Source organism: Rhodnius prolixus, unplaced genomic scaffold, assembly GCF_049639745.1.
Source record: "Rhodnius prolixus isolate KJV_2025 unplaced genomic scaffold, Rpr scaffold_8, whole genome shotgun sequence".
Classification (NCBI taxonomy): domain Eukaryota; kingdom Metazoa; phylum Arthropoda; class Insecta; order Hemiptera; family Reduviidae; genus Rhodnius; species Rhodnius prolixus.
In genome coordinates this window covers 31,416,824-31,432,857 of record NW_027411593.1, presented here as the reverse complement: position 1 = coordinate 31,432,857, position 16,034 = coordinate 31,416,824, and the positions used below count along the sequence as shown (strand labels likewise).

The following is a 16,034-nucleotide window of genomic DNA, read 5'->3' as shown; positions in this document are numbered from 1 at the left end:
AAGCGCACCGCCTATATATGAAGGTAGAACAGCAACTTTTTATTTAAATATCTGTCAGTACTGCCTCGTTCGTCAAGGGAAGGCTCTATCGTCCTTTATACCCATAAAAGCTGGAGTCTCTCAAGGAAGTATATTGGGCCCTTTCCTTTTTCTAATATACACTGCTGACTTATCACTATCCCAAAATACAATAGTTTCAACATTCGCTGAAGATACTATTCTTTCATCCCTCTCCGATCCGGGCCAAGCCAGTCAGAACATTCAAATTATTATTTTTATTAATGCAGTTGTTTATTGTGTACTGTGTAATCGCTAAAAGCCTTTTATGTATACATTGCATAAAAAAAGAGAATTAAACCCACTCAAAGACATTTTAAATTGCAGAGATATAAACATGTGGAAAATTCCAACAGCATCAAAATCTGTTAAGAGCGCTCTATTGGCAAGCTCGATAATTATTCAGCCATAATTACTTCACAGGTCATCCGCTAGATCGCATTAATGTGTAGAATTTGGGTTTTTAAGTTCATTCAAAACTGTATTTATTTGCCATTTTTATGTTATCTCTTCTTTACAACTTCTCGTCTTTCATCTCTTCACGCTGATAAACAGACCTTGAATGATTTATCCTCAGACCACAGCCCAGTACTCCTAAGACTTGACACGATACCAAAACTGGTTCAACCTCCACCTGGCTTAATCAGAGGACCGAAAGACTGGAAGTTGTTCCAAACGCTACTTGAACAGATGGCAACAAACCAGATACCATCAGACAAATGTATACTCAACCAATTTACTCGAAAACTGAAAACGGAATTACAAAAGTTAAGATCTGACCGATTACAGAATTGAAAACAGATCAATTTGGAAAGCAACCTACAAAACTTTTCTACCTACAAAACTGTTTCACACACGCTTCAAAGAGACAATGGCAGTTGGGCTAAATCAAACGAAGTAAAAGTTGAATTGTTTACCTCCTACCTCTGTACAGTATTCAACCTGCACTCTGACATAGTAGGCTCTAGCCAAGTACTTCATGTCACCAATGATCTAAATGCACCTCTTCCTCTTTCACTGCCACCCATTGCATTTCACCCTAAAGAAATCGCTTTCATTATTAAACAACTTCCAAAGAAGAAATCACCTGGCCACGATCTCATTACACCTGCAATTCTCAGAAATCTACCACAAAAATCTATCCTCTATGCTACACAAATATACAATGCCGTCTTAAGAACTACATATTTTCCTCTCTTATGGAAATTGTCAATAATTAGGATGATTCCCAAACCCTCGAAACCTGGTCATTTACCATTTTCAATTTTGCCATTTACTTACTACCTTAAACTTCGATCTTACCTCTCCGAAAGATTTTTTCGGGTATCTGAAAACTTATGTTTTAAAATCTTCAATTATTATTAGTTTTGTTCTTTGCGTCAAAAATAACAAAAATTAATTAGTTTAAAGATGTACTGGAAGGTGAAATCTGCTTTAACTATGCTTCTAACTAACACTTATTTTAAATTTGGTTAGAACATTTTTTTTCTACCGGTGTGGCAAATACTGAATTATTCCTAGAGCATTATGTAGTAACAATAACAATACCCTCTTCATGAGCAGTATCTTCTATTTCTAAAATAAGTACAGTGATAATACTTTTACAGTGGTAATACAGCAATACTTTTTTCTGGACGAATAATGAAGCTGGAAAATGGAAAAACTCTTGAGAAATACTATAGCCTACTAACTAATTTAAGGTTTCATTCAGAAAGAAGTAAGTGCACTAGTTCTAGTCTAGTTTTCTTTATTCAATATGTTTGATATAAAGTGTTCTTATTTCATTAAAATAAATTAAAATGCATGTTTATATTTAATTTAAAAAAACAGTGTTTAGTAACAACTAGGAAACATTAAGTATAAAGTAAGAAAGATATATTAAAAATACAGAAAGTGAAAATATGTTGAGTTAAAATGATAATATAATGTACTTAAACATGCAAGTTATTTTTAATTTTGATTACTTTTTGCCAAGAATGAAAGAAAAATATTTTTGGGTAAACAGTTTTTACATAAATTATGTTTCATTTAAATAATAAATATAATTTTAGCACATTCAAGAATTAATTTCAAAGTTACAATTGCGGGAAATATACAAAAATAGTAAATACAATAATGATATTAATTATTACTCCTGTAAAAAAAAATATTGTTCTTACTGGTTGACGAACAACGTATACAGCGTATACAATAGTGTGACCTAATCTGGCTATAAAATAAAGGCGAAACATCATTAAAGCAAATATAACATTCGGATCTGCTGCAACAAGTATTAATCCGGATATTAAAAAGATAGGGATGTTCTCTAAATCATTTAGATGAGCCCTGAGTACAATAGAAGATAGTTAATTATTTCATTAAATAAGTAAGTAAGTAAGTAAAATAATCACACAACACTAACTGTATTTACAGACCTTCTTATCCTCTCAACATCTTCATCCTGAACTCCTTTTAATTCTGCGCCAGCAAGGGTAGCATCCTCGGCATTTACAAATACCTTCGAACAGTGTGAAAAAAAACGTAAATTTTGAAACAAAATTTATTTAATTGATTTTTTATTTATTTATTGATTTTTTAAATAAATGTAACCATAAATTTACTGTCCAAGTTTTCCGCAAATATGTTGAATTTTGCAAGGAAGGTAAGAATGGTATCAAAGATATTATTAACATTTTATAAAAGTTGCCTCTATTGGATACTCTTTGTAACAGGCGACATGTTGGCTAAAGCAAGTTGTGCAAAAATTGTGTAAGCATTTTTTTTTAATTAAAAAAAATAATAATCTACCCAGTAAAGTGGTTCTTTTGGTGCACCGATTTTGACTAAAACCTTATTATGGTACCAATGTGAAATGTCAAATCAGAGCATTCAAACAACAGAAAAAAAAAATTGCACTTAAGGCTGGAAACATAGTGGAGCGGCGAGCAAAGCGGCGCTGATAGCGAAGAGCGAAGCGGCGAAATCAAACACAAGTAAACATATGGGACCGCGCATAGTGGCGAGCAAAGCGAAGATAGAGCAACTCTATCTATTTCTAGTTTTTGTTTTTGCCGCTTCGCTCTTCGCTATCAGCGCCGCTTTGCTCGCCGTTCCACTATGTTTCCAGCCTAAGAGAACTCAAGAGAGATACTCCGATGCAAACTCAAAATAGATAATAAGCATTTATAATATTTTCTTTTATAGAAGAGTATGAGAAAAAAATAATTAAAAAAAAAAACGGAAGATACACTATTAATTCACAGGAAATGTTAGGAAATTTAAATATTTCAGCCAGTTCCAGCTTGAAGACATTAGTAATGATTACCGAAAAAAAATAAGTAGATAAACAAACAATTCAATTCATATCGCTGATTTTATCCGTTGTATCAAGTACGCCTTTTGAATCTAGAATTGCAGACAAACCAAATATTTTCAATTGAATGCACCTTATCGTAAATAGACAATTATCGGCTTAAGTTGGCAAAAGAAAGAAGTGCTAGGAAAATTTCAATTACTTAACAATCTTTTACATTTTAAGATGAGTAAACCATCTATGGCTTACAAAGTTGTTCACATGAAACACAATGGCAATTTCATTTCAAGAAAAACAAAACACTGACACTACAAGTACTCAGTAGCAATATACAAATATGTACATATAAAAGATATAATGAAAACAAGTTTTTCTATTTCTAAATTCTCACACTCCTGCCAGTTTAAAATTGTAAACTTTTAATAAATTTAGATTTCTGATATTGAAAAAAGTATAAAGAAATATTCATCAACTTTTGTTTGTAAGAGTTTTGACTATTGTCGCTAAACAGTTTTCGTTAAAGGATTAATCATTGATTACAATTCAAATAAAATGTATAGAAATATCGGACACCCCTAGGTAAGATTCATAAGCAAGCAATATTTATAAGCGCTCCAAAACAAATGTCCTTACAAATGTCTTATGTCCTTAATAGATAAACCACAAATACTTAAATATTTATATTAAAATCGTTTTTAGTACACCAATATTTCTTGCTACTAAATACTTTAGTTTATAGTATAATCGAATTGATTGGGTTGATGACTTGTCTGCAAAGTTACACCTACAACCTGATATAAAATATATGTGGACAGGCAACTACAAAAAAAATGGATCAATACAATTTTATTAATTCAAGAACTTACCAGTTAAAGAAACTGAACTTGTCAATAACGACAATTTATTGCAGTTTTTTTTTTTTCCCCCCTTTGTTATTGGCCTCTTGAGCAAGCAAATCAGCCATTATTTAATTTCTTCTTTAGCATCTTGAATATTTACAGAGTTATCCTGTTGTTTGTTATAAACTCAAAGAGCTCTGTGTAAATTCTGCCATCATCAGCTGCCAGAATAGTATTTAAATTGGCAGGTAACGGACATCCCGTCGCTATCACTGCCCTCCACAAACGCTCTCTTCCTTTAGTATTATTAGTACATTCCAGGATTAGATGGTTGGCGTCTGCTATTACTCCTGAAGTACCGGAACACTGGTGAGATGTTTCCACCCCAATCCTGGCTAGATGGTGCGGCGAATAATTGTGGTTGAACCTCATTCGAATGACAGTGCTAACAAACTTCCTATTGTGGTTTTTGTATTTGTAAAACCATGGTCTTTTGGGGACACTACATTGGATGGCTGTGTAAAATTGGCCTTTTCTCGCCTTTGCCAATTCGTATGTCCGCTGCCATTCTGTATAGCACTCCGCTTTTGCATAGTTTTTAATATCGGAGACCAACAGTGAGTATGGCGATGTATGTTGTAGGGAGATCGCTTCCTTGGCTTTACGATCCACGATTTCATTTCCTCTCAGACCTGTGTGACCCTTAATCCAGATTAAATGTACCGATTTGCCTTTTCTTAGAATATTATTTAATAATTCGGAAGTTTTTAAGATTAAAGCGGGAGCATTATTTCCAGAATTTTGTAGTTTTTGGAGAACACTTTTGCTGTCTGTGAGAATTAACACCAGCGATTGGTCTATTGAATCTACATACTTTAAACATTGATATACAGCAAATAATTCGGCTGTGAATATGGAAGCGAGCTTATTTAATTTGAATTGTAAGGAGACGTCAGCCGAAAGGTCAGTCATTGCACATCCCACACCGTCTTGATTCTTAGAACCATCTGTGAAGAGCTGATATCCGTTGGGAAAAAAGCGGTGTAATTTGTTAAGAAGCAGTGCGTTGTTGCAAGAATTTGAATGGTTTTCGTTGTATTGGAAAAAGTTTGTATGAATGTTCTTAGTATTTTCCATAGAAACCAACAGCTCAAAACTGAAAACAGGGAGCAAATCATAGCGTTTTATTTCTAAGGAGAAGTGAGATAGTTGGCTGAACTGGTTTACTAATATCGGGCTCCTCTTCTTGTGCCAGAACTTGTCGGTAAAAACTCGGGCTGATATTCTGCTTATCCTTTGAATGCTGGGTTGTCTTTTGATACAGAACCTTTCAATGATAAACCGTGAAGCTAACAACTTCCTTCTGATTGCCAAGGGTTGTTGCTTGGCCTCTGCTAGGAGCGCATTAGTCGGCGTAGAAGTCAGGGCACCCAGACTTGCTCTCAAGGCTTTGTATTGCAGTTTGTCTACGTGGTTAAGGTGAGTGGATGCCGCATCTCCATAGAGGAAGCATCCATAATCCAATCTAGATAGAATTAGTTGGTTGTATAACATTAACGATGTTGCAACATCTGCCCCATAGTTAAGGTGGTTAAGGTATCTCAAAATATTCATACTTTGTTCGCACTTTTTAACTATATAACTAATGTGCTGTCTCCAGAGTAATTTACTATCGAGGTACATTCCCAGTGTTTTCATGACCGGCTCTACTCGTAATTGGAGTGCTCCCAGTTTTACTGGTGATTGTAGAGTATACTTTCTTTTTCGAGTAAACACCGTAATACTACTCTTCGCTTCGGAGGGTGTTAGTCCCTTGTTGTAGCACCATTTACCGAAGATAGTCATAGCACGATCCATTGTGTTTATAGCTTCCTTTAATATTCTGTTACTGCAATACAATATTATGTCGTCCGCAAATTGAGAGATACAGACTTCCGGACCCAAATTCTCACCGACGTCTGCTGTGAATATGTTAAATAATATCGGGCTTAGTACTGCCCCTTGCGGCAAGCCCATATGAGTTTGTCGTGGACCAAATAACCTTCCACAACATCTGACTTTTATAGTGCGAGATGCAAGGAAATTACAGACATGATGTACAATTCTTGAGGGGACCCCTATAGAATCCATCCTGCGAATAAGACTGGGGATATGGACGTTGTTGTACGCATTTACTAGATCAAGGTTTGCAGCGATCTTGAACTTACCGTCTGTAAAAGCTTCATATGCGTCCATTACAAAATTGGCCAAAGCGTCCAAAGTGCTGCGTTTTTTCCTAAACCCGTTTTGGAATGCCGGAAGTTTGTCCTCCGATTCTATCCACCATTCTAGCCTGGTTTTAATTAGCCTTTCAAAAGTTTTTGCTACGCATGAGGACAGAGCTATTGGTCTGTAAGACAGATAATTTCCTGAATCTTTTCCTGGTTTTAAAATGGGTATAACTACTTGATTGCTCCATGCTTCTAGTCTTATTTGATTCATCCAAATTTCATTCAAAATTTGAAGTAATTTAGTTTTGCCTGGTTCTGCAAGGTGTGTAAGCATGGGGTAGTGAATCCTATCTTCTCCTGGAGAAGTGTTATTATTTGTTTTCAACGCTGTCAGTAGTTCTAAGTAAGAAAACGGCTTGTTTAGTTCGTGAGGCCTATCAGATATTTCGGGTAACTGAATTTTCTCAGGAACAATTTCCGGAGTCAAGGCATTGAGGAACTCTGGGATCCACTCACCACTTGTAGGTCCAACCCTGTGGAAGCCATGCCTGAGAGCCTTTACCTTCCTCCATATCTCCTTTATTGGAGAGGATCTGTTAAATGACGAGCAGTATTCAATCCATTTTTCCCTCTTTTTTATTTTATATATTCTGCGGCACTGAGCTGTAGCCTGTTTGCACTTTATGAAGTTGGCCCATGTAGGAGAGTCTTTATACATTTTATAGGCCGTTCTATTTTTTCCCCTCAAGCTGTCACACTCCTCATCCCACCAAGGTTTGGGTGGGTGTTTTGGTTTACGTCCTAGGTATGGCTTTGTTTGCGGAATAACTTGATTTGAGACTGTATGAATAATATTTATCAATTTGTTGTAATTAGTTTGCGGGTTATCTCCTAATGCAGTTAAAATAAGTTATTTTTAAAAAAATCAAAGTTAAGATTCTTTTGTGAGCGAATTAAAGAAAAAGTCAGCTAAGTGCTCTTTTGTGAGTGAGAATTATATCATCTCATTCCTCTGATCTAATGGTTCCAGATAAATTTTTGATTTCAATTAGTAATAAAACATACAGAAACTTTCTTTTTTGAAAAGACTATTATGACACAGAAACTGCATGTGCGACTGAAGCTAGTCAAAAAGTAAGTGAAAAGAATTCACATTAAAGAGGATTTTTTTTTTTTTAAGGAGAACTCAACAATAGGAGATAAACTTTTGGTTAATGATAATTTAATATTCTTTAATAACAATAAATTTGTTATCGTTTTACCATACATCCTAAAATGTTAAATTTAAATCATTTATCTTATGCAACTATTGTTTATTATAAAATGCATAAAAATTTGTGAAGGACTGTACTGCGCGTCAGACGTTTGAGAGAACTAACATTAAAGAAAGCCTCTGGGTTGAAAACCTACCATCCTACCATTTGAAATGGTTGCTGCAGATATAGCTGAATATGATTCGAAGAATTATGTGATTATTAAGTTGATTTCTCTCGTTAGATGAAAAAAAAAAAAAAATCCGTTAAAACACAAGCTGAGATTATATGCAACCAAAAATAATCTTTTCGTACCATGTATAGATAGATACCAGTCACTGTAAGAAGCGGCAATAATCCTTTTGAATTCAGAATTAGTAAAAAAAAAAACTGAGATAACTAGAACTGGCCAAAAAAAGTAATCACATTAGATTCATATTATTACACGTCATATGGGCAAACATCGAATTATAATTATGATAAAACATCCAAATATCTTACGAGAATATCAGAAAAGGATAAAATTTATATCCGTGTCGGCTTGAAATGGTATCCTGGAAACGTGGAGAATGTATTGCCAGAACCTCCTTCTCATTAGTAAGGAAAGATAATGGGGATATGGTAAGAAGAAATAAATGGCATTTACGCCTGTAAGAAAGGTAAAAAGCAATCATAATATCTAAAGCCAAGGGTGTGTGCTTGAGGTAAGTCCAATTATTTTATCGATTAAGCAGTAGGTAAGGAGTAATGATCTAAGCTGGTTAGGTAGCTTTGTAATAAAATGTTGGTTGTAACCAATACTATTTATGAATAAATTATAAAAGTAATTTTAATGATAGTAATAAACGAAAAATGTCTTTTCTATTAAAACTACCTGACATCCTTTTCATCCTCTTTAACTACTCGAGTTTTTTTATCAGATACTATTATAACAATTCGATCCATACTTTTAATTACAGTTTTTATAACTCCCCAAATTTTATTTAGTATGAATCAAAATTCCTAATTCAATTAATAATTTCTTATTTCTTTATTTATTTCTAAACCTGAACTTAAATTCCTTCTTTTCGAAAGTCATTTCATTTGTACATATTTGGTTTACAAGAATGCCTTACAGATGCAGTTAATACTTTGTCTTACAACTTTTTCTCAACCCTAAATCTCTCATCAAATCAGGAAATTTCGGATAAGTAACTTTTGTCCTTCGAAGGTAAAATTTAATGTTATTTAAGAAAAATTTCAGATAATTGAAAGATCAATTTCACTTCTAAAATATTTTACCTATAAATAGCTTTATAATCAAATACGATGAATGTTCAGAGAGTAGAAGATTCTACAGCACCATTTGGAGGCTAAGATTCATTTACTAGTAAAATAAACTGCATGCATTGCCATTCAAATAAACCACTTATGCTCATTCGATTCTAAATCGGTAGATGATTCTAAACAACTAATTCTAGCTTGTATCAAATATATCATTGGTAGACCTATTAAGGAAGGCAGTACCTATAAACAGACTGCTTTTATACTATACTTTGGCTTGGACAGCTGTATCAGGACCAATCATTATTTTTTTATATTACCTACTTCCTTTCATGCAATTGACGAACTTATTTGTTTATATAATAAAAAAAAAGTAATTGGTATCTTAATTTATTGTTTCAATTGTCCTCATTTACTAATATTTACTTATTAAATACCAAACTTTAAAATTTCAGCATAAAAATGCGATTAATTATGATTCGAAATTTCATTCAAAACACCTCTTTCAAAAATCTTCAACCCAGAAATATACAATTAAATTTACGAACAAACGTAAAATCAAAACTCGGACAAATGAACGTCCTTCACTAACATTTATTAAAAATCAATATCGGCACGTTCTGAAAGACCAATTTTAGGTATGGTAATTACATATCTATTCTTCTCAATGTACAGTTCATTTTCTGAATAATGCAAGAGCTTTGACTATTTTTGGTATGGACTTATAGTTATTTCATAAAACTTATAGCAGTGTTCACTTAAGGTTAAAAAAAGTATTTAACAAAAAAATCAAACAGTCCAAAAAAGAATAACTAACTGTTCCAGACTGCCGAACCCTAGAACTTTTCTACATATCTTAGATTGTTATAGAGGAATCGCTCTACTGACCTCTAGCCTTGCTGTAGCCAGAAGATTGTACAGTAAGCTTCTCAAGATGCAGGACCTTGGGGAGCAAAACCCGCCATATGTTCGAATTCCAGGTGTTGCAGAAAAACATACTCTTCTTAGGAAGGAGACAGAAATAGCTAACTATCGGCTTCTTGTAATCACTAATACATTGTTGGAGAGAGTGCATCAGATGTTGGAAAGAAAGACACTTACCCTAGGATCATTATAGGAGGCCACGCTTGGTCATATAGGAAGGGAATTGAATGGGAAGCAAGGTTCTGGCTTCAGGAAGTGCTTTCTCCCCCTTAACTTCCTAGAAATTATAAAGCCTAGACAGATACCAGGCATTGGATGGAGTTTACACTCGACCAAGAGGTCGTTGGAGAAGAGAGTGTTTAGTAGCTGGGAATGGTTGTTCCTAACATCCTGATTCCCATTTCCCGCAGTATTTCCTGAAGAGCCTAAGCGGCTACCAGGGTTAGAGAAAGTAACCAGGAATTTCGGATTATAGTTCTTCGTACCGCATAGTTATGTGTCAATAAACAATTCGTTCCTACAGTTCTTTTAGATATAGTATTATTTTCAGAGCCATTGCATTTACGGACTTGGGCAAGTCTCGTACATACAGCCACATGTTTTAGAATAAATACGCATGCACTCTCGTTTAATATAAACCGTTGCCTCTAATCTCGTGAAAAAGTTTTCCATTGATTTGGAAATCTTTTATACATAAATATTACTGCATATTAACTGCATAACGATGTATCTGATTTATAAAATAAAGCCTTACTGGGAAGTATATTTAAATTACTCCCTCCCTAATGTACCGGATTGCATCGCTGAAAAAAATGTGACCCTAGATTAGAGGGGTGTACAACCTCATAAATACTCTTTTTCGCGTGACGCCTTTGGGTGTTAGGGTCAGTGAGTGGTTAGCTCTTTGACTTCCTAAGTTTGCCTATTTTAGTAGGTAACTAAAATATTTTTTATTGAGAACTACTTATTTTCTTTTTTAATCCTATTGTACCAAAAATTCAATTTAGGAGGGCTGGATGAGCTAGGCGATGGGGCAAATTTTTAATGATCGGCTAAGCGGAACCTTCCGTCAGCAATAAATAATCGTGATCAAATAATGTTAGTTGAAAAATGTCAACCTTTAGATAAATTTCTCCATCTTGTAAAAATACCAATTAGAAAAAAGCTTGTGACTGTTTTTACAACATTTTGTGTTTCTTTAAGAAAATGTTTAGCGAGGAAAATATTTGATGTTCTGAGAAGAGATATCCCGTTTAAGCTTAATTCAATACCACAAAAAAATCAAAATTAACATATAATAATAAATATCATTTTGCTGTGCTAGAAATATTAGGACTGTGGTTTTGTAAGTGTTTACAATTCCAAATGCTCTAAAATTATGGTGTTATGAAATTATTGTTCAAAATTAAAAGTAATGGGCAATAAAGTCAAGCATGAAGCAGCAAAAATTTCAGAAGCACCTTGTGCAAGAATTTTAAATTAAAATTAAAAAATAATTAAATAGCAACAATAAAATGATTTAATAAAAATGAAATGTTAATAAATAGGGACAAAAGACAACAAATCACCTTTTTTCTTTGCCTCTGATAGCCTGTCAAAAAAGACATAAGTATCATCTTGAAAATTAAAAAAGCAGCATAGAAAGCATATCCCGCAAAAACGGGATTGTCAGTTGTGTACAGTGACTCCTTCATAGCACTTGTGCTAACTGTTGACTGGCCTAAGAAAGTCTTCTCAACTTAAGTATTGATTGCCGACTGTAACGTTGAAACGTTGATCCCTTCGACCTGTTTGTACGATTTGCCTGTTGATAGCAGCAATATTCTTGCGTGACGAAATTCTTATATTAAATAAATTATCCATATATGTATGTTTGTAGTTTGAATATCAGTATTTGAACTTTGACATTAAATTGCAATATTATTATAACCACCAAAAAGAACATAAGCTAATGTTTCTTGTTACCATAAGAAATAATTTTAGTTAAAAAAAAATTTAATTGCGTAATTTTGCTTAAACTGAATAAAAAGCATTGCATCTATTGTAATACTCCGTATTTTATTGATTGAAAATAGATGCTTTTAAATCCAAACAAATTCCCGAAATTAAGTTTTCACGAAATATAAGTTTTTAAATTGAAATTAAAATGAAATTTTGATTTTTGTTTAAAAATTATTGAAAGTTTAAAGAGCTTTTATAAAGTGTTCAAAATCAATTCCGTTTATTAGCATGTGCATCCCTTTTCAAAATATTTTCTGTTTAACTTGATTCTATCATAGACTTTATTGAACAACTCTAAACCACTGCACCTTTTCTAGAAGTGCCCTGACCAGAAATTACGCATTATGGCTAACATTAAAATAATTTTGCTGAAAATGCTATGTTATTGTGATAGTATTCTTTAGAATTTACTGTCAAGAGCAACATCCAGATAGATATTTACACGATGAAGATTCATGACACGATGAATAGTTCCGTTTTTTATAGAGAAAAAGTTTTGATTGAATGTTAGAAGTGGATAATTAATTCTTAGATTAACACCCACAGCGTAACAGAGAGTATGTGTGATGGTGAGCAACAGTTTGCATGTAGGATCGTTAAACCTAAACTTTCGCCCAATTCACATCCTCCGCAGTCCCCGTGTAAGACACCAATTCAAAAACAATGAAGTTTGTTTGCACAATATGCTGATATACCCAAGGGTGCACTACAAAGATCTATAGAATGCAGTAACCGAAGGTCGTAACTATTATGTAAAGCTTTTTATGATATTTTTATCAATGGTTCCAAAACAAAGATGAAATACTAAAAAAAAGAAGATTTTTTCAATCTTAAAACAACTTTTTTTTGGTTAATAATCTTGTAGAAGACTATTAATTATTTTTAAACAAAAAATGAAATTGCAAGTTGGTGCGAGACTTTAAATTGAAATAAATTTTACGAAACAATTTATATTAATATTAGTATGAGCGGAGCGCTTAATGTTTTAAAATACTTTGGTTCATTTTGCTTTTAACTAGTTTGTTCTGTTTAGCTAAACTGTATTTAAATTAATTAAATATGCAAATAATAAAGAAATAATGAATATACTACTACCATGGAAAATTAGGACACCAGAAATAAGTAATAAAGATAATTATCTCAGTTTATTCTAGGTCAACTTGCCCTTGAAATACTTAGCAAGTAAATAAGTCAAACCCGTATAAACGTTTCCATGTTTCAAGGATAATCAGTATTACTAATTTTATGACAAATATTTTGTTTATTCTTTTCATTTTTGAAATTTTATTAAAATTCTTGCTCTACCTTTGAGTTTTCCTTCTAGCTTTTGTTTATGGTTGACCGCATCGGATTAAATTCCTCCTATCTAATCATCTCTGCTCATGCAATCTCTTTCCTAAAGACCCCAGTCGGCGACCACTTTCTGGGTGCATAATACTATTCTGGTCTTGGTTACCCTTCCTCTTGCTAAAGGGCAGCTGCCACCTTCAAAGGAAATTTAAAGGTTAATTTTTTATCTACTTCTATGTTCTTTATTCTATGTACTTTACTCTTTATAGTAAATTATGTTCGCTAGTCGCCTCCGTCCAGGACACCCAATTTTGGTTGTTTGACGTAAGCCCACCTGTAAAAATAGGCATTACTATACTACTTTACTTTTTACGTTAAGAGTGACTAATGGCGCTGGCTCAGAGAATTGTATAGTATTGTTCTGCGATAAGTGACACAATTCGTTTACTAGTTTAAGAAAAATTAATCTTATCACTACTCTAGTAAATGTTACTGTCAAAAAGATCTTGGAGGAATATTAAACAATTATAGGTATGACGTGTCTTTTATTTTGCCTCGTGCAAAATAACAATTACAGCTTATGTTACTTGCAGTTTTTGGCCCAACCTACACAGCATTCTAAGTTGTTCTTAGAAACTTACCTGCATAGCAATGCAATAAAATATCAAATTCATTAATATATACGAGGCAAACGTATAAAGGCAAATTTGAAGAAATCTAGTATTTAGAGAAAAGTCGAATGGTGTAACTTCAGATGGATTTTAAACCTCAAATGGATTTTTTACGAGAAATAATAATTACTAAAAAGGCAGTTTGTGGAAAATACATAAAGAAAAATTCAAATGAGTATCACATAACATTTTTTTTTTATTTAAGGCGCGTCAACATCTGGTTATTGGCGCTCGGAGCTTTTTTCAGGGCACTGCCAGACTCCAGACAGTGTTCTCTCTTTGCAAACAACACTTTCCATCACCAGTCAGTGAGCTGTAAGAAGCTTCTAGGAAGAGAAAATCTAAGAGCTGGATTCAATCGTGGTATCCAATTTGCTAACCACATAGCTTATCCCTTCCCTCCATTAGATAGTATAAAGAAAAATGAGTATTATGTCCAATTTTGAATAAAGCTCTGTATATTAAGTGAACATTAAAATTACTTTTAAAAAACTCTCACATTCTTAACCTCCTCCATAATAATGCCCCTCCCTCATACTAGATGATTGTCCAGGTTTCCACAATTAAGTAGACACATTTTTATTTTCACACCTGGCCTACCTAAAAACATATACTAAGTTAAAATAATTCAAGAGGAATTATTTATTGCGGTTTATCAAATCTTTAAATGATAAATCAGATTGTAGACTACATTTCTGTTTAAACCTTCCGGTAATCATGTTTTTACATTTGCAAAATTGCTGATTTAATTAGTAAAGTACATTTGTATATTGTTTTCAGATCATTTACTGTAAATAATATCTCTGAGTTGTTTTACTGAAGAAGTTCTTTGTAATTGTTTACCAGTTAATTAATATTGTAATATGGAACATGTGGAAAATAATAAAAAATTTAACCATTTCCCAGCCACCTTGTTTTCTGACCTCACAACATAAACTTCTGCTGAAAAATCAATTCTAAAATCTGGGATGATGCAATAGTTTCTGTTTCAATAGTAAGAGAAAGGAAACTCAGAATTTCCAATTTCTATTACGTAACATTTAGAAATTTTTCTGTATGTCACTGTTAAGGCAGGCACATTCTATATCTCATAAAAATCGTTTGATAGGCAGACAGCCTCGGAGGGAAATATTTGTAACTCCAATATTTCAAACCCACAAAAAAAAAGAAGATTTTAACGATGAAATTATTTAAGTATTTATAGTTTTATTTGAAACTATCTAAAATCAATGAGCACAATTTATTCTGATATTTGCTAAGTGTAAGCCAACTTACTATTCTATTGGGTTGTCCGGAAAATAATGCAGGATTTTATGTTTTCTTTAAAATACCCTTCTAAATAGTAAACAGTTTATGTTTGTTGGACTTTTGACTTTTATAAATGTAAACACTTATTAATCCTCTTTCAAACAAAAATGTTTGTTTACCTCAGTAACATTTTGCTACTTGGAAATAATTCAGTCTTTACAAATATGTCTAAGCGTGATTTTGGTATAATTTTGTTTTACGAGTTCAAACTCAGCCAGAACGAGGCCCAAACGGGCAGAAATATCAACGATGACTGGGGTGAAGGCAGTATAAGTGAGTGCATTGTTCAACGGTGGTTTCAGAGATTTCGAGAGGGAGACTTGAGCCTTGAAGACAAAGAAGGCCGTGGAAGAAATTCTGCCCTTGATGACGATGTTCTCCGAGCTTTGGCGGAAGAAAATCCCAGAACAACTGTTCGAGAACTGACAGGGAAACTCGAATTCAGCAAATCAACCGTCGATGGCGACGATTGGGAAGGTGAAAAAGCTTGAAAGTTGCGTTCCTCACACAAACGACCGCCAAAAAGATCAGCGGTATGAAATTTGTGCTGCACTTCTTTGCGGAAACAACAGCGATCCTTTTCTGTCCAGAATTGTGACTTGCGATGAAAAGTGGATCCTCTACGACAACAGCAAACGCTCCGGACAGTAGCTTGACAAAGGAGAAGCAACACGACATTTTCCAAAGCCCCCAAATCATCAAAAAAAGGTGATGGTTACTGTTTGGTGGGCTTCATTTGATCTGATTAATTACAGCTTCTTGAATCCCGGCGAAACCATCAATGTCGAATCGTATTGTAACCAAACTGACGTAATGCATCAGAAATTGGCAATAATGAAGCCATCTTTGGTCAATCGAAAGGGGCCCAGTCTGATGCATGACTACTCTCGGCCACATATCTCACTTTTGACTTCCCGAAAATTGTT

General features: G+C 33.6%; 1 protein-coding gene across 2 annotated transcripts; it reads right to left on the bottom strand.

Annotated features, from left to right (window-relative positions):
• Nucleotides 1-1,787: 1,787 nt before the first annotated feature.
• On the bottom strand, nucleotides 1,788-11,628 carry LOC141451173 (microsomal glutathione S-transferase 1-like). 2 transcript variants are annotated; one of them, XM_074122362.1, is made up of 3 exons: nucleotides 11,407-11,628; nucleotides 2,472-2,554; nucleotides 1,788-2,382 (listed from the first exon to the last, which is right to left on the bottom strand). In XM_074122362.1, the coding sequence occupies exons 1-3, from the start codon at nucleotides 11,530-11,532 to the stop codon at nucleotides 2,133-2,135; spliced, it is 459 nt and encodes a 152-aa protein (XP_073978463.1). In that variant the 5' UTR covers nucleotides 11,533-11,628; the 3' UTR covers nucleotides 1,788-2,132. The 2 variants fall into 2 exon arrangements, 1 of the variants encoding a protein (XP_073978463.1); XR_012456570.1 differs by lacking the exons at nucleotides 1,788-2,382; nucleotides 11,407-11,628 and adding an exon at nucleotides 2,845-11,400 and having other exon boundaries at nucleotides 2,474-2,554.
• Nucleotides 11,629-16,034: the final 4,406 nt, after the last annotated feature.

Bases quoted from the DNA above. Each gene is read 5' to 3' on its own strand.
- LOC141451173 (XM_074122362.1), bottom strand. From the start codon at position 11,532: ATGAAGGAGTCACTGTACACAACTGACAATCCCGTTTTTGCGGGATAT. The intron at 2,555-11,406 runs GTGATTTGTTGT...CACTGTTCGAAG, and splicing joins ATCAGAGGCAAAGAAAAAAG to GTATTTGTAAATGCCGAGGA. The intron at 2,383-2,471 runs GTCTGTAAATAC...TATTGTACTCAG, and splicing joins GATGTTGAGAGGATAAGAAG to GGCTCATCTAAATGATTTAG.